Raw genomic sequence first — 25,580 nt, forward strand, 5'->3', positions numbered from 1 at the left:
GGCTTCATGCAGTGATATATAATAGTCCTTTGCTTGCGGATGAATGTAGTTCATTAAGCTGTTTCAATGAGTGATAAATGGGAGTAAATGCGGTGGACTTTTAAGTTCGTTTGGCCTTAAACTTGATCCATCGGCTGAATCACTTCAAATTCTGCGAAACCAACTCTTTCTCTTTAGACTTTTTCCATTTCCTGGAAGGACACATTCAATGCGGCTCAATGTCGACAACTCTTTCAAACTGTGTTTTCCTCTGATTGGGTTCCACATCTATAACAGCTCTAAACATGTCATGGCTCTCTGTGAATGTTTTGACATGACCTCATTCACGGCTTGCCTCTGATTTCTCATCCTGTGCAGAGGCGGCTTACATCAGCTCCTGCTGCTGACCCCCCTCTCCCAAAACACATACCCCACAGCTCTCTTACATCAATGCTTTTGCTAAAAGGTTGTGTTAGGTGAAGTGGGGTACAGCCAAGCAGATCCCTAGACCCTCTGGATTAAAGCGAAAGATCAGAGTGGATTTGTAATGACATGAAATGGCAAAAGGAAATAGCAATAAGGAAAAGCTGAAATAACAGCCATTATTGCTCCCCTCCTTCTCTCTCGGCACCCCTAAAGATCTTGCTGTGATCAACAGCTGTCAAGGCTGCTGTTCAACAAGTGGGCCACTTCCTTAGTAACTGCTGTTGTTGATTTCCTCTTTGCCCCCAAAGCCAGAGCCAAAATTGCTCACTCAAGTTGCTGCATTTATTCAATTTCCATGAACTCAGCCCTGATCTTTGGTTTCCAGCCCATGCAATCCATGACAAACACTAACATCCCTGCTTTTTCTTTTTGTATATATAACCTGAAGATACATGTGTGGCTCAGGATCCAGCTGTTCTTTATGAGAGGCAATACAGAAATAATTGGTCTACCCTGCAACGGTCTGGAGTTGGGAGGAAGAATAATGGCTGTGGAAAGGCAGAGGCATCCATGAGTTACAGTGGATGGCATTTAGCAGCTGCACTCCCCGAGGCTGCGAAACAGCCAGGGCCAGCAACAGTGGGCACATCTGGGGCTCATGGCGAACTAAACATACTCCAGACAACCACTCACCCCGTGGGAGTCTGGGCCACCACCTCAAAAGAAGAGACCCAGTGTGACTTTGTGACCTTTGGGCTTGTTTTCATCTGGTTCTGGCTTTACAAAGGATGAGCAATGATCATCTCCCCCTGCTTTCTTTCTTTTTTCCTCTTGTGTTGTGCTCCAGTATCAGATCAGTTCTGCGTTCTTCTCTGAATCTCTTACCCGCAGTCGGGGGTTAGACAGCTGGCTCTTCAGCATCAGACGTTCTTCAGTTGATGGTTGATAGATAGAGTGCACAAAGCAATCACTGGGACTAAATTGCAGCCACGGCAAAACAAGGCTTTAATGGATCTGTGGGAGGTCTGGTGATAACGAATCATTCCCAGATCTATTACAGGCCCATATGATCTGCCCCACACAGTGATTGTAGTGCTCAGCTCAAGGCTGTTAAATGCCATACAGCCTCTTCGTCTACCACAAAGGAGTAGATGAGCTGTGAACTACATTTAACATGAAGAGTTGGGAGACAAGTCTTAATCACAAGTTAGAAGAGAGATAAGAAAATTCAAAATTCAAAATTATAATTAAAAGATCAGCTTGTCGATCATCCCAGCTATTATTGAAGCACAGGTTGTTTTGACGGCAGCCTATAGCTCATCTGTATTTTTGGTTCTGTTGTTTTTCATGTTGCTTTTGACAATCATCCTACAGATTACTACAGGGTTCAGGTCAGGCAACTTGGCTGGCCAATTAAGCACAGTAGGATGTACATTGTAAGTATTTTCCGTGATCAATTTTTTGAAAGTGTTAACGATCAATTATCGATTAATTGATAAAAAAAACATTATTATTCTTACGTCAAAAACAATGCCAAATAGGTTGTTTTCCCCCTAAATTTATTTTTTTTACAGCAACAAAATGCATAAAACTGACGGGATTGAATACGGGCACACGTTTGACACGCAGAATATCAACGATCAGGGTCATTAAAATATTCTGCGTGGACATAATCTTATAAAGTGAAGGCTCATAATACTAACAGAAAAGTACTTCAGACTCACAGTGTCCAGTTTTCTGTCGACTCGTTCTTATTGGGAAAAATAAACATGTGTATTCGGTCAGGTGTCAGCCGGGAGCGCAACCGGGTCATAATCAGTCCCGCTGGAGAAAAGCCCAGACGGCTCTGATGTTGCTGGTCTGTAAACGTAGCGTACCAGAATTTCCCACCTGTCTGTTGCCTTCGTATCCAAAGGTGGGAAACATCCTGTTTAAAGCTGTCAACCTTTGTGTCCGGGTCGTTGTTGGCAGCAGTTTTGTATTGATTCTCTTTTTAAAAAGCGCACGTGGACACCTGACGCACAGCCGCAGCTGCCAGCTGAGCGTCTCCGCTGTGCGCAACACCTTTAACAGCTGATTCACATCGAAACATGCTTTAAACTTAAACACCTCCCTGATAGATGAGTGTAATATGAGACCACATGACGTTTGTTCCACGTGACGGAAAATTGATAACAAAAATGTGTGTTTCGAGTAATTTCTTAACAATCAATTAATCGATAATCGATTAATTGTGGTCATCCCTAAAGCACAGTAATTTCATGGTCATCAAACCATGTGGTAGAAGTTTTGGCACTGTGGGCAGGTGCTATGTCCCACTGGAGAAGGAAATCAGCATCTTTGTAAAGCTTGTCAGCAGATGGGAGCATGAAGTGCTCTAAACAGCTGTGTTAGGTTTGATTGATAAAACACAGTGGAACAACACCAGCAGATGACATGGCATGACAAATCATTGCAGACTGTGGAAACTTCACACTGAATTTCAAACACCTTGGATTTTGTGCTTCTCCACTCTTCCTCAAAAGTCTAGGATCTTGATTCCCAAGTAAAATGCTAAATTGACTTTCATTTGAAAAGAGGACTTTGGAACAATGCGCAATAATCTAGTTATTTTTCTCCTTCGTCCAGGTAAGACATTTCTGAGGTTATCTCTGGTTCAGGAGTGGCTTGATATTAGGAAGGCGACAGTTGAGGTCTCTATCTTGAGGATGTCTGTGCATGGTGGCTGTTGATGCACAGACACCAGCCTCAGTTGAATCCTTGCGAAGCTCTCTCAAGTTCTGCAAACGACTGTTCTAGACAATCTTCTCAGGGCTGCGGCCATCCCTGTTGTTTACCACTCTAGTTTCTTGAGCTATAATGATCCATAATGATCACAATTAAAATAGAAAAATGCTTGAAATGCACCAAATGTCAAAATGAAAAAGGAACCCTCCTTCACTGTTTATGGGAATGTCCAAAGATCCAGAAATTCTGGAAAGATGTAATCAACTGTCTGTCAGAGGCGTTTAATATTGATATCCCTCTAAATGTTAAACTGTGTATACTTGGAATTTACCCAGCGGAGTTCGTACAAACACAGAAACAGACCAAATTACTGGACTTTGGACTTTTACATGGTAGGAGAGCCATTGCATTGTGTTGGAAGAGTTTGGAGGCACCCTCTATGACGATGTGGATGACGATGTGGATGAAGGAACTTTCACAATGTATTGGTCTGGAGAGACTGACATATATTGCAAAAGGGAAACGGAAGGATTACGCGCATTTCTGGGAACCGTATGGAAGCTGGACAGTAGATCTCACCTGAAAAATGTGGGATCAATGTTATATAATTTATGTCTTTATTTGTGTTTATTTTTTCAAAAATGTACATTCACTTTTGAATTTATGCAGGTGGAGTGTGTGTGGGTGTGTGTGTGTGTGTTCATTGAAATTGTTGTTGTAATAAAACTAAAATGCCAATAAAAATATTTGAAAAAAAAGAAAAAATTGAGTTTAGTAGAACACATTATATTTCACTCTTAGATAACTGATTGTATGATATCCTAATTTGTAGAGATGAACATGCATGTGGTTAAGTGTTTGTGTTGACTGTGAGGAAGCATTTCCAGAAACCCATAATGGTCATTGGATCAAGAACTAAAAACGAAAGTAAAAATGTGGGGAAAGATTTTTGAGAGATCAAAAAGATCTCTCTACAAAAGCACTGCAGGCTGTTCACACGTTTCCTGTTCAATGCTCTATGACCGACTCTGAAAGATCGTGTTTACGCATGATTACGCTGCAGATTATAATTCATACATTGAACCTTTCTTCCACCAGCATTTATAATCCTCTCAAAGCAAAGTATCACATTGAAATCAACTGAGTCATTTCACCCAAATGTATCTGGGCAGGGCTGTCTCCTCCTAGCTGCTCTGTCCTTGTGGTTCAGATCACACAGACCATAGAGAACATCCTGCACAGCTAGTTTGTCACAACTTTTCAGCCATAAAACACTGATCAGGCTATGATTCAGATCTGCCGGCCTTTCCAGTGACGCATCTGCCAAAACATTTCCCTGAAACCGTTAGTAGAGAAAATAAAATATATGTGAAAACACTGGCTGACCCTACCCTTGTTTTATAACATTCTGAAAGACCTTGATCATCTGGCACTAATGTGAACAAAAGCGGATTCAAACCTGACTGTTACAGCTTTAACTTTGACAAATATTTCATACTTGCCTTGAGTAATTCAAAACCACAGGGCTTCACTACACATTTAATATTCATTTTACAGCTTCCTTTGTTCATGTACAGCCTAGGCTTCAGGCGATGACATTAGGTGATATGATCTGCCGTGGCCTTTGGTGCCAGGCAGTCTGGCCTACCATGTAGATACTGAAGAGTGTTTTCACATTGATTTCCCTATGGACCCAATTAAACAAGGCATAGTAGAGAGTTCCTGTTCTTCAGTGGGGCACGGGTCACATTTCCATCGCATGCCTTTGACTGTGACTCACTTTCTGTGATTCCTGATTATTTTATGACAAGGGAAATAAATCACATCTCTGTCTGAAGACGATCACGCACTGCACTCATCATTTTACTCAGGGTCTTACCGATGAGTGGCTGAACCATGTCTTAATAATGCACCCCGGAGTCTTTCTGTCCATCTCAGCCTGGATGACTGACTTTGATGGCAAATGGCTGTTTTCATTTTCATATAATGAATGTATGATTTACATTTGATCATCATGAAATTTGAAAAAGATGTAGAACTTTTTGAAATCTTGATCCCCGAGTAAAGAGTAAATCTCTCCTTGCTTTGTAAAGCTGAAACTTTTTTGTGCTGAGTAAAATTTTACCAGAATAAAACTATTGTATCATCCACATACATCTTAGGACCGGACATCAGACACATATTTCTTGTAAAGAAATGGTCTGTGAGATATGTAAATTATGCTATCGTTTGCATACATCATCAGACACAAAATGTTGGTAAAAATTGACCTTTGAGACGCATAGGGAGGGTTGGTAGTCACGGAAAACTATAATTAATTTGAATGTAGCATTTCCTCAGGACTCTGTCTAACCCCTCCCCCTCTCCCCTCGGAGCTCCTCCAAAACAACGCCCCCGCTCTCATGCACGAGCGCCGGTGATTCGCGACCATATGATCGTGACTGATTCAAAACCGGTCCTCAGCACATCATTTGTGTTTTGCACTACGTCAACTCATGTCTCACTCAGCGGTAAGAAAACATTAAAACATTATCATAGTGAAAGTTAAAAACACAAACAAACATGGCTACTGTTAGTACTCACAACTGTCATGCTAGCATTATCCAAAAGTACTAGTGACACAATATCAGGAGAAAAGCTATAATACATCTAATACATATACATTTTCTGTAGGACTTACTAAATGTCATTATTTTTTGGCTTGTCAGAGCCCCCGTGGTGAGAGCTTCTTAGACTCTGATCCGGTCTACAGTCCTGAGCAAAGCACCTCGGGTCAGAGGGGACAGGCCCGAAGTCAAGCAAGAGGGGCAGTAAATAGAGTCAGGGGAAGCAGAGGCAGGGGACGGAGAGTGCACGCCGGAGAAATGAATGCGCAGGAGGCGGACAGAACGGCAAGATGGGATTTGATTGGTTTCATAAATTGGACCCCAAAAACGGTGATTGGTTGGTGTTTTCCCAGGTTTACTCTGGCTTTAGATAGCAGCTTTTTTTGCTCTTTTTAAAGAACACATTATGTATTGATTGCCATCAGGACACAAGATCATTTTAACCAGTATAACAAAAAGTATATCTAAATCTGACTACCAACCCAAGCTTTAGGACAAGCCATCATATGCACAATTCCTTTAAATGTAGTTGTACTGGATTTAATAACTGGTATCATCTGCATAAATCTTGAGACAAGCTATCAGACACAATTCTTGTAAAAGCTGGTCTAAGATAAATATAGACAAAGGTATCATCTGCATACATCTTGGGATTTATCACCAGACACACAACTCTTGTGGAAATGTGTCCACAAGTCATATAACTTATTATATCATCTGCATAAGTATTGAGACCAGCCATAAGATGCACTGTTCTTGAGAAAATGTATCCACAAAGCACACAAACATCATGAGAGAAGCAATCTGACACACACAAGTCTTTAAATATAGCTCCATTAGACCTTAAAATTATGGTACTATCTTTATACATCTTGGGACAAGCCAGCAGATGCACACTTCTTGTAAAAATCGGTCTGCCAGACAGATTAATTATGGTATCATCTGCATACATCTTGACACCAGTCATCACATAGTAGAACACATAGTTCTAGTAATGATAGGTCTATTAGACATATAAATTATAGTATCATCTGCAGACATCTTGAAACCAGCTATTAGATGAACAATTCTTTAAATCATCAAAAAGGTTCACATTCATGTTTGAATAGGAATCTCGGGGCTCTATAACTCAGAAGTCTGACTCTCTTTGGTCATTTTAACATTTCTCCTCTTTGTTGTCCGTTTTTGTCTGAACACCACAAAAGAGGCACCAGTTTTAGCAACGCTTGTATACAGCCACATTTGTGTCTCATATAACAAAGTATTTAGACAGGGCACAGCTACAATAGTTAACGGGTCTTAAAAGAGAACATCAAACCAAAACGCACCATAATAAAACTGAGGGAAGTGGACCAAGTATAGAACCCTGTTGACTTCCTGTTTGTTCTCTGGAAGATGGATTCTTTTGCATGTGTTTGCAGGACTTTGTATCACCCTGTTCTATTGGTCTATGAGTATCAAGCAGCAGCCTGGTTGTTGTTGTGTGTGTGGGTGTGTGGGTGTGTGTGTGTGTGTGTGTGTGTGTGTGTTTTAAGACCTAAAACCTCGAAAGATGAGGGACACCAGCCTGTTCTCATTATAATCTAATGGAGGGATGGAGGGATGGATGGAGAGGGGGATGCGACAATTGGCCGTGACCAATGCGAGCAGGAAACAAGCAGTGCTCGGTGCAGATGTGCAGCTGGCAATGGGACAGCGTGTAGCTTTACTACCCCCAACCACCGCCCCATGACCCCCCTAAATCTAGTTTAATAACAATGAACTGGATCTTATTATCTCGTCCACTCTATTCCTGGAGCCAGAGCAAGGCCAGGAGAGCTCATTGTGTCTGTATCTTTGCATAAAAGAGTGACAACGAAGAGTTTCCTGTGCTGTATTTGAACAACATGACAGATAAATAAGACCGGGGAAAAAGAACACCACAAGGTACTCCCTCACTGACTGAGTGTGGGCGAGTTTTGCAAGTACTTTCAATTACTGAATGCAGGGGCTGGTAATCATTGGGGCTTTTGTACTCATCCAAGTCCTGGCCTTGTGAAGAGGCATTCTGTATAATCACATTGTGCTTTGAATAGAGCTGGTGGCTTGCCTAGAAAAACATGGCAGTGAATGCTGTAAACAAATAACTGTAGCTGCTGGGTGATGAACAACATTCAGGTGATTGCAACAGAGCCCATTTGTGCAGCCACATGGCGTTTTAAAGCGTGGAACTGCGTGGGGTTTGAGCTGGACCCATGGGAGATGTTGTACTGCCTCAGGCACAGTGTATGCTGCTGACCTGGAATTAACCAAGGAAGCAGAATGAAGGAATAAAGACTTCCTAAACATCCTTATTCAAATGTATTGCTTCCTTAATCCTAGATTTAACAGCAGAACAGCAACCTAGAGCACTTAAAAGGAGTAGAGATTATTTTGAAACCAAAGACTGTCTTTTGTCAGCTGTAATAGGAAAAAAACAGTCCCTCCAGAGAGGAGAACAAAAAACAAAAAATTCATGCAGATTTTTTTGTACCATATTTGGTACAACTAAATACCACCTGAGATTTCGATTTGAGTGAAGAGGGGGCAAGTTTGTCATACATAAGCAGCGTATTACACAGATTTCAAGGTATTAAACTATTTATTAGACCAGCACAGAGAGATTTTCTACCATTAAAGTTGCATTTGTGTCAAATAATAGAATCACTCTAACTGGCTGTGAGACAGAGAATGGAAAAAAAGAGATAAAAACGACTGTTTTTATTACCTCTTTTATGTGTTTATCTTGTTTCCAGTTTTAGGACAGTCCTTGTCCAGGTTTCCCTCAATCAGGGGTAAATATAAATCTCCCCTAACTTCTGTGCTGTTTTATGTGTCTATAATCAAGAATAGTATCACCCTGTTTTTCATGGGTCTGGTCCAAACCAAATACAAAAGGATGTTTCCAGCATAAACACTAATCTTAGGCTCCCACAGACCACTAAACCTTGGGTTGGAAGAGCTTTTTGGTGTTTCCACCAAGGATATCCCTTCACTTTGCTGAGTCTACAACAAGACTTAAGATGTTAAAATCCACAGTTTTCTCTATTCTCTACTGATACCTAATTGAATGCAACACAATTAGGTAGACTTATTTGACATTTGCACAATGTGTGGATTGCAACACCTATCCTGCAAAAAAAAAATGGGAAAAAAATAGAATCTAATGTTTTTTTTTTTTTTACAACACGTTTGTTAATCATTTCCTCGGCTAAACAAATGTAATAATTATTGAAAAGTGAATGAAAGTAAGAAAATACATTATAAAAGTTGATGTTTCTTCACATATTTTGAAGCATTGTCTGTAGGTTTGCAAAGGGGGTCCCCGGCCAGAAGCTAATGCTGTTTGGGGGGCCTTGGCATGGGAAAGTTTGGGAACCCCTGGCCTAGCGGTCAATGCAAGCTCCATATACAGAGGCTATAGCACTCGTCGCAGAGGCCACTGATTTGACTCCCAGCCGCGACCATTTGCTGCATGTCTTCCCCCACTCTCCACTCCCCACATTTCCTGTCTCTCTTCAGCTGTCCTATCAATAAAGGCAAAAATGCCCCAAAATATAACTTAAAAGAAATTCAACACTGTCATATTTTTCCTTTTCTTAATTGTGATCTTTGAGCCCTCAGGCAGCACTGTGTTAAAAAACAGACACATGACTCTGTAGTGGAAGTCACTGCATGGGCTCAAAACCACTTCCAAAAGCCACTGTGTCATTGCTGCATCCACAAATGTAGAATATCACACTACTACAAATATAAGTCACACTGATCTAAAAAACATCAGAAAAAATCGTATTCCAAGATATGAAATGCTAAAAGTTAACACTGAATTGCTTGTAATGAGTAAAACTATCTGCCTATGTATCAAATGATAACTTTGCTTGCTGTATTAGCAGATATTTGTACTCACTCAAGCAATTCAGGCCTTACTTTCAGAGCAAGAGTCAGCTTTATTGGAAAGGTATGGCACATACACAGAAGTTCACTCATGTTTACTGTGCTATCTATGTAAAAACATCTGAAATTCAAATATTTAAGTAATTGTAACCAGTTAAAGTCCTGAATTTAGGGCAGGTCAGTTCTCATAATTTTCTCTGCAGACCTGATTGTCCATTGTAGTCTGTTGCCATCCTGTTTGGTTGCAGATCCAATCCAGACGTGCAGAGAATGTGGCTTTAAAATCCTCAAAATGCACTTAGTTTCTGGACCTGTCAGGTGGCTGTGACTCATTTAAAGTGTAATGACATATTTTGACTGGGATTTTTATATATTTTAGTTTTTGCAGTCTAAGCCTAACTAGTTTATAACCTTGTGTTGTTGATGCAAAAGCAGATTTCTGCACAGTTGAAAGTCTACTGTAGTCTGTGTCAGGATACATATTACTGAACTGTTTTGGCCATGCACTACCATGAGCCACTTGCATCCCATCCAGAATGAGTCATATTGCCTCAGAGCATTAGCACAGCTGTTGAATCTGCCTTAAACCCATTGGCTCAACAGTTCCACAGCTTTATTTGCTTACCACTGGACAGACAATTCATTACAAATAGTGAGCATGTGGAATAATATTTACATATGATCACAATCTTGGATCTCTTTAGATACACTGCTGTACTTAATGAGTTAATAAATCAATTTAATTAATGATGGTTTCACTTTGAGATGATGCATTTCTAATGGAGTCAGCCGTCTCGAAGATGTTTTGACTTTTAATTGTCATGATAGAAAAATGTGACTCACCCGGTGGAGGGAGTCATAATGCAGCCTCCTCGATCCACTGTCACCCTGCAGCCGCACCCCCTCTCTGGCGTGTCGTGGTTCATTCCAAAGTTGTGTCCGAGCTCGTGGGCCAGAGTCACTGCAGCGCCAAGGGGGTTATCCGAATGGTCCTACAGAACAATCAGTCATGCAGAAAGTGAATTGGCTTTTTATTACGAGAATATTTAATACAAAAGCTCTTTACTCAGGGAGACCGATTCCTCAAGTTTATTTCTGGGCTAGACATGATGTTAGAAGATATAATAACATTTGCTAAGTTTACAGTTCTGGTGCAGCAAACAATAGCTAATTAAAAACAGACTTTTCTGTCTACATACTCCAAGGAAAATAGCATAATAATAAAAACTTGATGTAAGCCAACTTGTGGTTCCCCGCAGGACTCACTGGAAAAGCATTACTCAAAACAAGTGAGTGCAATGGCTAATACTGAGATTTAACAAACAATGCTGTTGGGTTTTGGCAAATCAGATCATTACATCTGCTTGACGTTGTGGCACCAGAGTAAGAAATGAAACAGCAGACTGCATGCTGTCACCCTCAGACTGCTCTGCGAAATTTTGCCTGAGCCAGATGTGCTGCTTCATCAACACAAATTAAGACGTGTTCACGCTCTGAGTCCGACTAGCAAATAGGTTGACAGAGAGAAAACCCTCAAAGGAGAGCTCGAAAAACACAGAACAATTTGGCAATTGTGATAGAAATTGAAACAGAGCTACAGGATTGCACGAGGGAGAAACTACAGTGACACACAGGGGAAAACTGCTTTTGGCCGAGGTGAGGTGCGGAGATTTCCTGCAAGGTGTGTAAAACATGAACGCATGAGGACGCCGGATAAATAATGTAACTGCAAAAACAGAATCTATCATCTCTTCATAGATTCACAGCTGTGCGTCAGAGCATCTTGCCTCTAGAGTCTTCCGTCACCGTGCATTATTCAGGAGCATTCTGCAAGCCTAGCTCACACAGATGTGCAGCTCTGCAGGAGGCTCCTGAAAGCAACGGTCATCAGCTGTCTGCACTTGCCATGATCCGACCGTGCAGGACGGATTAGCAAAAAACCCTCTCTGATTCTGTTTTCTGTTAACACTCAGACACCTTCCTTCAACTGATGAGGCTAAAAACGCTTAAGAGGTTGAGTCATGCCACTGTCTGTTCTGTTTCACCACACCAATGAAATTAATGTAGCATTCAGGGCTGGTAAATAGAGATCCCAGATGGTTCTGGAATGGATGTTTAGGATTTAACAGCCTAGAAAGATAACAATGAGACCCACAAGGGGAAGCTAATGAGTTCAAAAGGTACTCTGTAAACGAAGACAGACAACTGAGACAACAGGGTCGTGATTTGCCCAGCAGAAGAGTCTGCGGTTAGAGACTAATCTTTTATGTCTGTGACCTGATGTATGCGTGTATGTAGAGTTCTATCATAATGACAGAGTCCCCACTTTACCATCTGGTTGGACAAGAGTGAGGAACCATCTGGGGACTCGCTGTAAACCACAGAACACAGACAGAGTATATAATAATAGCATGATTTTGCTAATACAGCTAATACTTGTGCTCATAGTATAGGGTTGCAGTTCTGTAATGAGTGATCATTTATGACATACTCATACATTCAGCCTGCTGTATGCGGTTCAACCTTAAATTCACTCGTTTGTTGCACCTCATTAGGAAGTAAAGATTTCCACACATGTATGCATTACACATTCTGATACGTCTGCACTAAACGAAGGGTACCATGCGTGCCCTTGGCTTTCCTGGCAAAAGACCCGATGATGTGTGTGTCTTGAAGCTAATATCAAATATGGAATCCTTAGCTCAACCTTTACAGGAAAGACCCAGGGGAGAAATATGAGAGTATTATGTCAGACACGAGAGAGGGAGGGAGTCGGGAGACCAAAGCAAAGAGTCGGAGGTGGGGACAGGAAGAAGAAATGATGGAATAAGTCTGGTCTCTTTTCTAAAAGGCACAGCAAGAATTTCTTTGTTGCTCAATTGGACAGGATGGAAAAAAGGGTGTTTTTACAAGATATACATACCATAACAATCCCCCCTGACTGCTCGGCTGTGCACATACTCATGATGGGCGCCATACCAATGGTGGTGCCCTGGAAGTAGACCCCACTAAAGGGAGAGAAAACAGACGTCATCACATAACTGAGATCCTTTTTAAGTGACAAAGTAAAAGTCCCAAGGCAAGTTTTGACTAATAATGGCTCTGTAGAGTGATGTTTAATGGTGCGTTCCATCTACATCGGAAGTCGGAAGTTGAAGCCGGGAATGGTGTCACATCTTAGTTGACTGTTTTCCAGTTATGAGTTGAAAACATAGTCGGAAAGTTGTTTAACTATTGCTACTGTTGTTGCTACCTTTTTTTCACTATTATTTTTGTTAGCCTATACCTTGGGACGTCACAAGAGGGTAATGAGCACTCCCAACTCGGGGCTGTTTGGTCAGGGGACCCAAAAAACACTTTTTTGGAAAAATGCTTTCAGCTACATGAAGTCAATGCACATATACAAGTACTATAATTGCATAAATGGTCTTACAGTTATGAAATTTAGCAGGGAGTATCCTGAAGCTTATGGGGAAGTAGCAAAATAAGATTTATGGGCTTGCTGCCCTTGTATTTTGAATTATTAAGCACAACTTCTTCAAAAAGACAAAAAAATGACAGTTTCATTGACGAAGCCTCATCAAAAACGGTTATTTTTGATAACGGTTATTTTTGATAACATTCTATTGAAAATCAAATATATATACATATATATATATATACATATATATATATATATATCAAATATAATACCAGGTGCTATCAACACACTATGCAGTAGTTTGCGCACAAAAGCAACATGACATCTCCACAGATAGAACTTGCACAATACTATCTGTGTGATTGGTTTAATTACACAAAACAAGACTAATAAGCACTATCAAAAGTACAGCTTTATTTTACAGTTGATGCAGGGAGCAGCCATCTTGGATTTTAAGCTTGTGGTTACCGAAGTTCTTTTAAGTTTCTGAGTCGGAATTCCAACATCAGGAGATGTCTTGGATGACATATCCAACTGGCAATTTCTGACTTCTGAGATCAAATAGAACGCACCATATTGACATTAGGCATTTTAATTAGGGATGCACCGAGCAAAAAAAACGCGGCCAGCAAGTGCTTGTCTGGATAAGGGCCAACGTGTCTGCATCCGTTATTCCTTTAATTGCAGCACTAAAGCGTCTTCTAAGCACAGAGGTTGAGACGGACCACGGAGTGAAAACAATGAAGAGTACACTCTTAGAGTCTGTCAGCACACGTTTCACTGAGATCTATTCAGATCCTCTGCACTTCATCGCGACTGTACTTGATCTGCGTTATAAAGATCATTACTTGGATGTGGGAATAAAAAAGCATGCACGAGAAATGATCCAGGCCGCAATGGATGCGGAGAACCCGCTTGGAGACGGAGAAGCGTACAGCGCAGGAGAAGGAGAACAGAGCGCAGAAAAAAAGGACTGGTCTCTCTAAACCAGATGAGGGACATGCACCCTCGTTATCTGACATGTTCAATGAGATCCTTGATTTTAGGGAAGTTAACACACAGTCATAGCCATAAATGCAATGGTAGGGGAAACCGGGGACAGTTGTAACATATTTTAACATTTCTGTCTATAACGTTCAGCTCTTTTAACCCAGTGTGTCCAAACTGCTATACAAACTAGCTTCAAGTGTCTGCTAATAAATGGCCTAGAAAATGCCTGTGCAACACAAACAGAAAATGCATGGCTTAATCTCAAATCCAAGGAGTGAAATGTTACAACTGTCCTCAGTCTCCCTACTAATAATAGGCATAAGTAGCTAGCTAGTAGCGCTTTCATAACACATTCAGATGTGGTACTTTTAGCAAAATGCTAACACACCTTACTTTACTAGAAGCAGAGAGGTGGAGTAACCAACAAAGAGATGAATATGGCAAACAGACCAGTCAAGGGACCACCTTTATCTTGAACAGTTAAACTACCTGTGCTAATGACATTTATTCAAATAACTTCAACCCTTTCTCATTGTTAGTCACTGGGCTACTAGCATATGTAACAGAATAGCTTTTTTCGTAATCTATTACTGTTTACTGTAAAGCTAAAACATTTCTTTCTCAGGCTAAATGATAATTACTCTCTCAGCATTTAAGTGATTTGGTTAGCACTGTGATCTTTTAGCATTCAATAGCATCATTTGTTAGCATTTTTTTTTTTTATCATCAACCAAGCAGGTTTCAGCTTTCTACAGAAAGCCTGTGTTTTTTTTCCACGTAAAATCTTTAGTCAGTAACAAACATCACACACTTTTCCATTTAACCAAGATAAAAAACCTTTCAGAGAGTGGTGTGTATTTTTTGTTAGCATTTCTGATCTCTTTTCTAGCATCACAGTAGGCTTTCACAGCAAGCCTGTGTCTTTGACTGGTTCAAAAAGCTTTTCTGGATGTTTTATGAGGTAGGAAATCAAATTTGTTTCGCTGAAGTAACGCCGTGTATGTGGGTTATGAAATATCCTCGCTGCAGGGCACCTTGAGGGAAGCTCAAAGAACGGGAAATAGCTTTCACATGACAAAATATCATATTTTATTGTGTTTGAACAAAATATTAAACCAACTCCAAATCCACCAGGTCCTTTTTCTCAAATTTTATGCTCTCTATACCTGTCAGAATAACACATCTCAAATAGTGTTATGCATTTTGAGGCTGTTCTACATGTCTATGCTAGAAGAACAGATCTACCTGATCAGCTGGGCGTTGTCGTGCGGTTTCTGAGGTAGCAACTTGACCTTCCTCCAGTCGAGGAACTCATGCAGGGTGGTGAAGGGGTCCTGCGTGACGGGACACTTGTCGACATCACTCCACACCTCCAGGCCTACCAGGGCCACACGGATATTCAGAGCTCTGTAAAACTATAGTGGGAGGCGAGGGAGGGGGAGAGATGTGGTTTAAAGTTTAATTTCTTTAACCCCCCGTACTGTACATTACACATTAAAACATATTTTCTATATAATAGTGCTTTCAAAGAAATCACCAGGTATTAATCACACACCTTTTCACATGAATTAATCATTTCTCACTTTTGTTTTATTACTCCACCACCCACTGCTTGTTTTATTATGCAGTCCCACAAGATTTCTCTGCCCAGTTATAGAATTGATCATCCATTCATAATCCAATCAGCCTCTGCTCACAGGGCGGTTAAGTCTCACCAAGCTTGATGTGACCTCTAATAAATCACATTCCTATACGACAATCCCTCTGTTGATTTGATTGTTACCTTGTCCACGTAATTGGCGATCTCGGCCAGCCGCTGCTTCACCTTCTCCATGTCCTTGCCTTGCTTCTGAAACTGAACAACACCAGCGGAGAGAATAAAGCAAGGAGAAATAGAGGAGATCCACCCTCTTGAATGTTTATTATCATCAAAGACATTATTTGGGACTTAATAACTCTGTCAGCACCACAAATGTCTCCGCGGGGGTGTCCTGGAGCCGTCATGTTAATTCCTGTGGTGCTTTTGCTGCGGTTGCTATCATCAAAGAGCTCCTCAATGGAAGCTTAGGCAAAAGAGATAACCTCAGCCACCTTGTCTTACTATATACCCAGCACTTATTCATGTGACATTGACCTACAATATATGTCTCATTCCAGCACGAAATACTATCCTCTCTTTGCGCTCTTTAAGATGTTAAGGCTTGAGATAATTCAAAGCACAGAAAAATGAAAGAATCTCATTTGTGAGTCAAGTGGTGTGATGATGTATGCAGAGAGTTGTAGCTGGAGCTGAACAGATGAGTAAGTGGGCGCATCAGAGGCGAAAACAAGGCAATGCTAGAGTCATCTTATCTCTGTCTCAAGGGGACAAGAGAGCAGAAAAGCATGCAACCCCTTCCGCCTTTTTCCTGCAGGATTCAGAAAAGGTCAAGGTTGCGCGGCCTATGCTTACCTCTCTGTTGTCAGCCACGATGATCAGCTCCACGTACTTGGTCGTAGTCTGGACATGGCGTTTGTGCTGCATGGGTGAATGAGAAGGAGTGGACAGGGGAAAAGTGGGTGTAAGAGGGAAAAGAAATATGACAAAAAGTGACAATGAGGTGAGGAAATGGGAGAGGAAAAAAGGGCGGGAATGATGAAGAGGAGAGAGAGAAGAAAAAAAGGACATTAGGAGGACACACTTAACCGCAACTTTCTGGAAAAGGCAGCCTAAATTTAGCAGGTCACCACTCAATAAAGCTTTTCACCTGGGCTACACTCCACACAAACGGCTGCAGAAACTAGAATCAGCACAAAGCAATCAGACACACTTCACGGTCCGACCCAATGAGAGCTGCTGAGGTCACGTAGACCTCTGATAACAGCACTCTAAAAGGAACCGGCTTATTAACTAATAAATCAGCGTTTTTTGGACAATGCTGCCTGCACTGTAGGAAGCACAAAGAATAAAGCACTCACCCTGGTGCTTTTCTTTGAAAATTCAAAGACTGATATGATAAATATTGATTATGTGAAAACTCTGCAGTGACTTTATTTGTGATGTTCTATATTTGAGTACGGGGATGTGAGTTGAATAAAAGCCGCTGGGTCTAATCATGAAATGAAGTGCGTTTGATGTGATAAGTCTCTTTATGCAGACCTAAATTAGTTTTTTGTCATTTATCCTTAGAGCAGGTAGAATTAATCAGAAGCACTAATTTAAATAATCGGTCACATCGGGGTCTCATCTCACCCTGAAGGGATCCTAATTCATATAAACATAGTGATCAGAAACTTAGAGATGCTCTTACCTGTCCAGGCAAGGACAGAAGAGCTGGATCTTAAAATGTCCTTCAAGTAATTTAGCCAACTTATTAAAACCAAGCGGCGACCTCTGGTCTAAAAATATGAGTCCAATGCGGAACTGCTAAAAACTGCAGTTCATCAAGGATCCGCTTGAGGCTGGCCCCAGAAGTACCGGAAGTCACATACACAAGACGATCTTTACAGCAGAAATAAACATGTTTACAGCCTGGTACAAAAGACAAGTGTAGTCTGGATAGCTCATTTCTCAATCGGCACACACTGTGAGGGGGGTGAATTTTTTTCTAACGCGGCAATTTCAAAGATATTATGATTACGACTCTTCCAATGAGAGGCACCGCTGACTCGATTGACAGGCGGGAACACTGTAGCTGTTGGCTAGGAGGCTCAAAGCCCGCCTCTTTATGTCACAATCACTCCACAGCAGCAATATGGCTGCCGCCGTCGACTGGCCTCAAAACAGCGCTTCAGAAACAGATGGGTGACATAACGGATACTACGTCTATATTTTATGCAGTCTGTTTAAAATTACGAATATAAGCTCATGTTTTTGCCAAAGTGTCAACAGGCAGCGGTGAAATACACCAAACTCCTTTACGCAGATTGATTAGATATGATGTGTGTGATCAGGTTGTCCCTGGTGCAACTTTGGCTACTCAGAATTTATTAACGTTGTTGTGGGTTTCTGATCAATCAGAATCAAGTATTTCCCACAGCTTGGCAATAAAAACACATATCAATGTTGCAGCCAAGAATACAGTCGGACGCTGGACGGACTTTCACTCGTCTCAACTTTTTTTTTACCTTCACTGAACTTCTTCCACATATTCTCCGGCTGCTCACAGAACACTGCAGCTTCTTGCTAACAGCATCTTTCAGTAACAACCATAGACTGTATAAAATATGGACGTAGTATCTGACACGTCACCCATCTGTTTCTGAAGCGCTGTTTTGCAGCCAATCGACGGCGACAGCCTTATTGGAAATGCGGAACTCAACCAGGCAGAGTGTGACGTAAAGGGGCGGAGTTTGAGCCCCCTAGCCAACAGCTATGTGTTCCAGACTGGGAGTCAAGTCAGTCATGTACTTATTTGGGCAAAAACTCGTAATCTTAATATCTTCTGCCGTTGCGTTAGAAAAAAATTCACCCCCCGTACAGTGTGTGCCGATAGAGAGATTAGCTACGCAGAGCCAAGCCGTTTTTTGAACCAGGCTGTAAACATGTTTATTAATGCTGCAAAGATCGGCTTTTTCCCTATCATGTCTATGTGGCTTCCGGTGTTTCTGCAGCCAGCCTCAAGCGGATTCTCGATGTATTGCAGTTTATAACACTTCCGCATGAGCTTCATAGTTTGAGACCGGAGGTTGCCGCTTGGTAACAACGAACAATATGAAACTCTTCTTCTCACAAAACGCATGTGTATTGCTCTGTTCCTGACTCACAGGCACCACCTAGTGGTGTAAATAACACAGCGCATGTAATCACATGTCAACATCAGCTGCAAAATTAATACTGCAACTCAGGAAAATACATTAACTTTCTCGATTTCGAAACACAAAATGACATAACTGTAACAAATTCCAGAAGGACCTATTAAAACCAAACAAATACTTATAGGGTCCCTTATTAACATGGTCAACTCAATAGTCCCTGTTGGATCTCTCACATCAACAACAAAGCTAAAAATATTAGTGATTATATAGTGAATATTAGTAATTGCTAGCAAATGACAATGCAGGAATGCCGAAGGGGCTGGTGAGATTGGGTAATGCTTTCATCCAGAGGACATGACAGTGGATAAAGTGAGAAACTGAGAAGAGAAAGTGGCAGATAACTAGCAGCAAAGGGCCACAGGTATCACTTAAACCTTGGCAGCCCACCTCAAGGACTATAGCTCCTGTACGTGATGAGCAATTCATGTCTTGACAGTAGAAGTAGTGCTGCTTACTTGTGCATCATTCTCATTTTCAATTCCTGTATTTACACAATGCACCAAAAACACAAAGGCACATTTTTGAGTGTGTTAACCTTCTTGGTAATAAATCTGACTCTGGTTTTGACTCTGACCTGAACATAATACAAGACAGTTTAAAATACCCACCTCATGACAGAACCATCAGTATTGGTATCAACAAATATTCATCCCCCCTGGGGACCATGGACACCTGAGCAATATTTCATGCCAAAAGCAGACTTCTCTCCATGAAGCTGCTCTTGTGCCATATGGGGGAAGCAACTCACTTTCGCAGCCTCACCTGCACACACACACACTCACACACTCACACACACACACACACACACACACACACACACACACACACACACACACACACACACACACACACACACACACACACACACACACACACACACAATCTCAGTCTTTCCACTCACACCCACTCACATCCTATACTATCCTGCTGGCTAAGTGTTCTGCCTCCGCAGTATGGCCGGCTTTCAGCCTGAGCCTCTTTATCCTCGCTGGCCTGGCAGCCTGGATCCTCTCTGCTCTTATCTGCCTCCTCCATAGATAAGCCAGGATGGGCAAGTGAGCGCTAAATGCCCCCTATGGTGATAACCAAGTCTCAGGGAGGCCACTGGAGAGGACACACACACACAAATACACACTCAGCGAAGACTACCCCTGGTCAAGATGGAATCTTACAAGTTATGGCATATTTTTAAGCAAACTACCTATGGGGATTTTTCTTGCAGCCAATTCAAGTACATAAATAATAAAAGGAAAATTCTGCTAATGTGAATATTTTTCAGTAACTGCTAGAACAAAGCTATTCTCCCCTGTCCTTCGGTTCCTGCTTTATACATCACAGCATGCTGAGTTCTCTTTCAATTTATATGTGGAGGAGAATTTAAGAGCCTCAGAGCTTTCAAGCCAATCTCACGCTCTTCATTAGGAGAATGGAGCTGGCTCAGGTGTGGATCAAGATGAAAACTGAATAATGGAGGTTTGTGATTACATTTTCTCCTCGCCATCCACAGGACTGCTCTCAAAGATCAAAAGTAAAACCTAAGAGCTTAAACTCAACAATTAACTAAGGCTGGCAGTTTTTTAAGCCATATACAATCTGATTCAGATATGATATATTACAATGTATATTATGTTTGCCCATAGAAGTGGATGTAGTCTCAGTGACGTCACCCATTGAAGGCCAAAAACCGGAAGTAGCCATGTAGTAAATGCTGATACCTCTTATCTTATCTGACATTATAATGCATATTACATTATATTATATAATTATCTTCTTATATCATATGTTATATTACATTATTATTGTTTACTACAACTTACGGTCATACTATATACCCATATTTATTTATTATATCACTTAATCTGTCATTACCAACCATAATCACACCATGTCAACCTGTCACTACTGAAACATTTTTAATACTGCCTGTTATTACTGCTATTTAATCTGAATTCCATTTGTAATATTGTATATCTAAATTGTATTCTATCTTTATTAGCTAAGAGGTAAAGTTGAGGCTACGGTCTTGTCGTCTGGCACTAAGCTGCAAAGTGACACCTGTTAGTCAAATCAGCCACACCCCAATTATGCCTTATCATACATAACTATTAGCCTTAAAATCTTCAAAATGAATGAGTTATAAAATAATTAATCCCTTGTACATTAAGAGTCCAAAACACTTTTGCACAACTGCTGTAAACAAGCATTTCAATATGAGCTTTAACCACAGACTGACTGTATAGTAAATGGACGTAGTATCTGTGACATCACTCATCTGTTCTTGAAGCCTTGTTTTGAAGCCATTCATCAGCGGGTGCCATATTTGAAAGGTCAAACTCAACCTAACATCTGTCGAGCAAGTGTGAGGTAAAATGGCGGGCCTTTAGCCTCTTTGCTAACAGCTACAGGATGCCCGCCTGTCAATCAAGTCAGTCATGCCCTTATATAGGCAAAACTTGTAAGTCTTATATCTTCAAAATATCTTTGAGATTAGCTATTCAGACCTAAACTGATTTTTGAACCAGGCTGTAAACATGTAAATTAATGCTGCAAAGATCGTCTTTTTTTGAATGGGTGTGTATGTGGTTTCTGGTGTTTCTGCAGCCAGCCTCAAGTGGACACTCAATGAACTGCAGTTTTTTAACACTTCCGCATGGGCTTCATATTTTAAGATCCGAGGTTGCCACTTGGCTTTAACACAGCTTCCTTGGCTTTAGGAGCCAGCTTCAAGTGGACACTCAAGAAACTGCAGTTTTTTTGCACTCTCACATCAGCCTCATTTCCAGCACCTGAGGCTGCCGCTCAGGTTTGCCTCTTCATTCCGCTTTCACAATGCAAAACAATAAGGATCTAAACATGCCTCTGCCTTTGTTGTTCTTAGGTCTGACATCTTAGGCATTCAGATTTCTCGTGACAATAGAGGCTTTTCAGGAACTCATGTCGTTGATTTGCAGCTTCTGTCAGCCAGCCATCATATCGCTTTTCCCTTCTCCTCCACATCTGACTCTCATCATCCAGTGGCACTCTGCCAACACGCCTCTTTATCTCAAGACCCTCAAGCAGGGCACACTGCAGCTTATCAAAGCGGCGGCAGCACACCTCAGCGTCCCTGTGCCGAGTTGCTGCTGCAAATTCTCACTTTTTGATGCACCTTCTCTTTCCAGCTGACATAAACCTTCAGCTCTACAAGTCACACGTGACATTTCTTGAAAATATCTGTTTTCATTTTCTCTTATCACCTGTGGGATTAGCATGTTTGACCACCTCCCATATAAACCACATCTGTCTCCACTTAGTTGAGATGTTTTCCCTTCTATGTCTGACATCTCTTGCTGTGTTAGAGGGGTTGGGATCTTGTATTTTAAACAAACAAAAGGGGACATTGTGATCAGATAGAGCACAATGAAAAACTGATTTTCCATTGCAATGAAACTATATATTTCATTCTGGTATCAATCATCGAACAAGCTTATTCCTTCTTTATATTCCCCGTCTTTGGTTGCATGTTGGAACTTATGCATTGTGGCATCATCAGAGCCACAATGCTGTGATGAATCCTTTCAGCTTTAATGACAGCACTCTACACTGAAGCCAACACTATAATCACCAACAGAGATCAAAATGAAACGTCAGGAAAAACAGCAATCATATTACTTCATGAATACATAAAAACAAACAATGCTTAAGGACTGTATGTTTCAGCCAGGGCAGCCATATGTTTGGCCTCCTTCCTGTAAAACACTCTCAATGTTCCCTTATTAAAATGATTAAACAATTGCAAAAAGAAAATGGAAAGTACCTCACATTTATGATGCATGTGCTGTCCCTCCTTTGGGTCCTAGAACATCTGTTTCATCTTTTACACCGCCTATCTCTGTTTCTTTGTATTGACCTGATAAATCAGACTTGTTCGTCCACTTAGATAGAGATCACTATAGGGTCCAAGTTTTTTCTCTAATCAAGGCTCACCATCTTTAAAGCCTCATCCCCCCTAAAGATAGAGACCCACTGCCACCACAGACCTTCTGATTCATCCCTCAGAGTGCAGAGTGAGCTTCAAGGTAGGGTTTCTAAAGTGCAATCTGCTTAAATCTGGATGTACGGTCCTCACTGAAGGAATGATGTACAAACCTGCTGTCTGATCTTGACTTCAGAGCAAATGTTCCTTCTTTAAGGTCAGTATACTTTTCCACAGGCGTTTATAAACCTGCTCCATACACTCCGGATCAATCCTGTACACCCTCAGATGGAAGTTAACAAGGAACAAAATCTACAATTCATATGCTTTTTGCATAAAAGGATAAAGGTTGGACATCTTTTAAATTCACTGCAGTTAGAATTTGAATACAAGCAAGTATAATAAAATCAAATAAAACGGTTTTCTTTTCAGCCAGAGGATTTATTTTTTTTGGCTCATTCTTTTTGGAGCATGTTGTGATAAAAGAACACCAAGTGAAGCATTTGATTTGGGAAAAAAACAGCAGAGGCAAAGGGCTGAATTAGCTTAAAAAGAAGGAAATTTATGACAAGTGCTTTGAGAGTGAGAATCAAAGGAATTAAAAAACAAACCTCTCGAAGGTTGGGCTAAATAAAGAAGCATGTTAAACGTCTACGTGGTTATACGGTTTTAAACATGAACCCCACTTTGCCTTCAGGGATGAAATAATGACACTAATTGATTACACCTGCTTTACTTTATAGACGAGCTGCAGGAAGGAGGTAAACATCATCCCATCAGGTAATGAAATGAGCGCAGATGGAGAGAAACATCTACCATTATCGGGCCATCCATTATCTTCAACCACAAATGGGTTGTCATTGTACGGATAACACACAAACAGGCAGCTATTAATTATGAGGCGCCTTCAAATGGGTTCATGGTTACTGAGAGCTCCATATGAACGCCCCCACTCTCACTGTATGACACTAAAAACAGACATTCTCCAAGAGCTTGTATTCAGAGTGAGGCTGCGGATGATCACGATAGCAAAATACTAAAAATACTTTTAGCTTGCTAATAGTGGTGTGACATTTAAAGCTAGCCTCAATCTTAACATTAACCCAACAACAGACACAGCTATGCAGACTTTTCTACATATAAAGTGTAGATCACATTTACATATGTAAGATTAAATCAAACAGATTGTTTGAAGTGAACACATGTTTGATTAATTTGAACTCCTACAGAGCTCAGTTGCTAATCTACACACGATAAAGGCTTCAAACAACCCTCTGTCTGTTCTGCCAAACAGCACTGAATGAACATTTCTTTTGAGAGACTTGATTTGTTTATTAAAAATAAACAGATGTTTTAAAGAAAGCCTTTAAGATGGCAACAAGCTGAAATGTTCTCAGTTGAAGTCAAGCTAGGATTCATGACTGTCCCTCATCCTTCTCTTTTTCCTGCTATTGCTTGACTTTCTACTAGGGATCTAAAGGTATTGTAAATATCACAGTGTCGTCAATATAGTATTGTGTCTCCATACAACGTGGACCTGTGACAGTAGGAATTGATTGCTCTTCATGGCAAGTGTAGTTTTTCTTTCAGTGGGACTACAAAGACCATAGTCCATAGTAACACTTCTTTCTAGTGTTAATTCACTGAATCCATTTGTAATGCAATGAAGCACAATCAAATCAACACAAGCTGAATTGCCTCGATGCTAACAGGCTAACTGTGGTGTTGCACATGAGGATGCCACAGTAAGCCTGTTTGCTGCCTTCTATTAGGGATGGGCATTTCAAGCCAAAAGCTGTTCGACAATCATTGGCATCTATTCGGCGATTATTCAAATAATACCCCCCCCTCAAACGCACACACACACACACACACCTGCCCTGTTAACGGCCTATTTGTGTGGCAGTCACGTTAACCAGCAGCAGGTCGAGGTGCTTCTAGTAGCAGGCACTGACAGCGTCTGTTTCGACCTTTATGTCAGTGTTTCTGTGACACGCCGTGGCGTGTGTGTTCACATTTTATAGCCATGCTCAGTCTCTGGAAATACGTGTGTTTTAGTGTGAGATTCAGAAACGGAAAAAATCGCTGCAACTGTCCCTAATGTTTTCTTCTTCTTTTGCTATTTAATGCAGTTAGCATTCTTCTTCTTCTGTTACTTAATGCAGTTAGCAAACAGCTTTAAGATGCTCTATAGCCACCGTCTGGCGGGAATACTGTATTACAACCAGGCACTGGTGGAAACGTTGAAAATTTGTACTTTTAAAAGGAGAAAATATTCAATGTAACTTTTCGATTTTTACAAAGTGAACGAATACTCGAATATTCGAAAATCATTGTCCATCCCAACCTTCTATGGCGTCATCTTTGTTGGATGGCCTTTTTCTTTTATTTACTGCCCTCATCTGGTCTGGCGGTATAGTGCAATTACCAATTTTTTTTCTACAAATGTCACTAGCCCAATTTGAATAATCTTCCCTGGACTTCCGCCCACAGTCCAAACGCAGATAACAATGGGCCACAGGAACCATTTAGTTGCTGGAAAAGTAAGAGCTGCTCTTCCAGGAACTAAATGGTTCCTGTCGAAAAGCACCTTAGTTCTTTGGGAAAGTCCCTGCAGTCGAAAAGCACCAACTGGCTACAGTGGAGAGGGACAATAGAGAGATGGTTTTGAAATTGTGGATGTTCCAGTAGCTTTTAAATCTGCTGTGTGGAAGCATTTCAGTTTGTTCGTGTCAAGAAGTGAGAAAGAAGAAAAGCTGACGGACAA

At 41.0% G+C, this 25,580-nt stretch overlaps 1 protein-coding gene across 2 annotated transcripts in view; it reads right to left on the reverse strand.

The window, feature by feature from the left end:
- The window catches only part of LOC117829572 (disintegrin and metalloproteinase domain-containing protein 12-like), a 127,966-nt gene that overhangs the window by 25,054 nt on the left and 77,332 nt on the right, over window positions 1–25,580 (reverse strand). For both annotated transcript variants that reach the window (XM_034707135.1, XM_034707136.1), the window contains exons 7-11: window positions 16,514–16,579; window positions 15,845–15,916; window positions 15,307–15,476; window positions 12,574–12,658; window positions 10,494–10,642 (exon numbers count right to left, since the gene is read on the reverse strand). In XM_034707135.1, the coding sequence (XP_034563026.1) occupies window positions 10,494–10,642; window positions 12,574–12,658; window positions 15,307–15,476; window positions 15,845–15,916; window positions 16,514–16,579 (542 nt within the window). The remainder of the gene's footprint in view (window positions 1–10,493; window positions 10,643–12,573; window positions 12,659–15,306; window positions 15,477–15,844; window positions 15,917–16,513; window positions 16,580–25,580) is intronic.

The sequence above is a fragment of the Notolabrus celidotus genome, chromosome 18, assembly GCF_009762535.1.
Source record: "Notolabrus celidotus isolate fNotCel1 chromosome 18, fNotCel1.pri, whole genome shotgun sequence".
Lineage (NCBI taxonomy): Eukaryota > Metazoa > Chordata > Actinopteri > Labriformes > Labridae > Notolabrus > Notolabrus celidotus.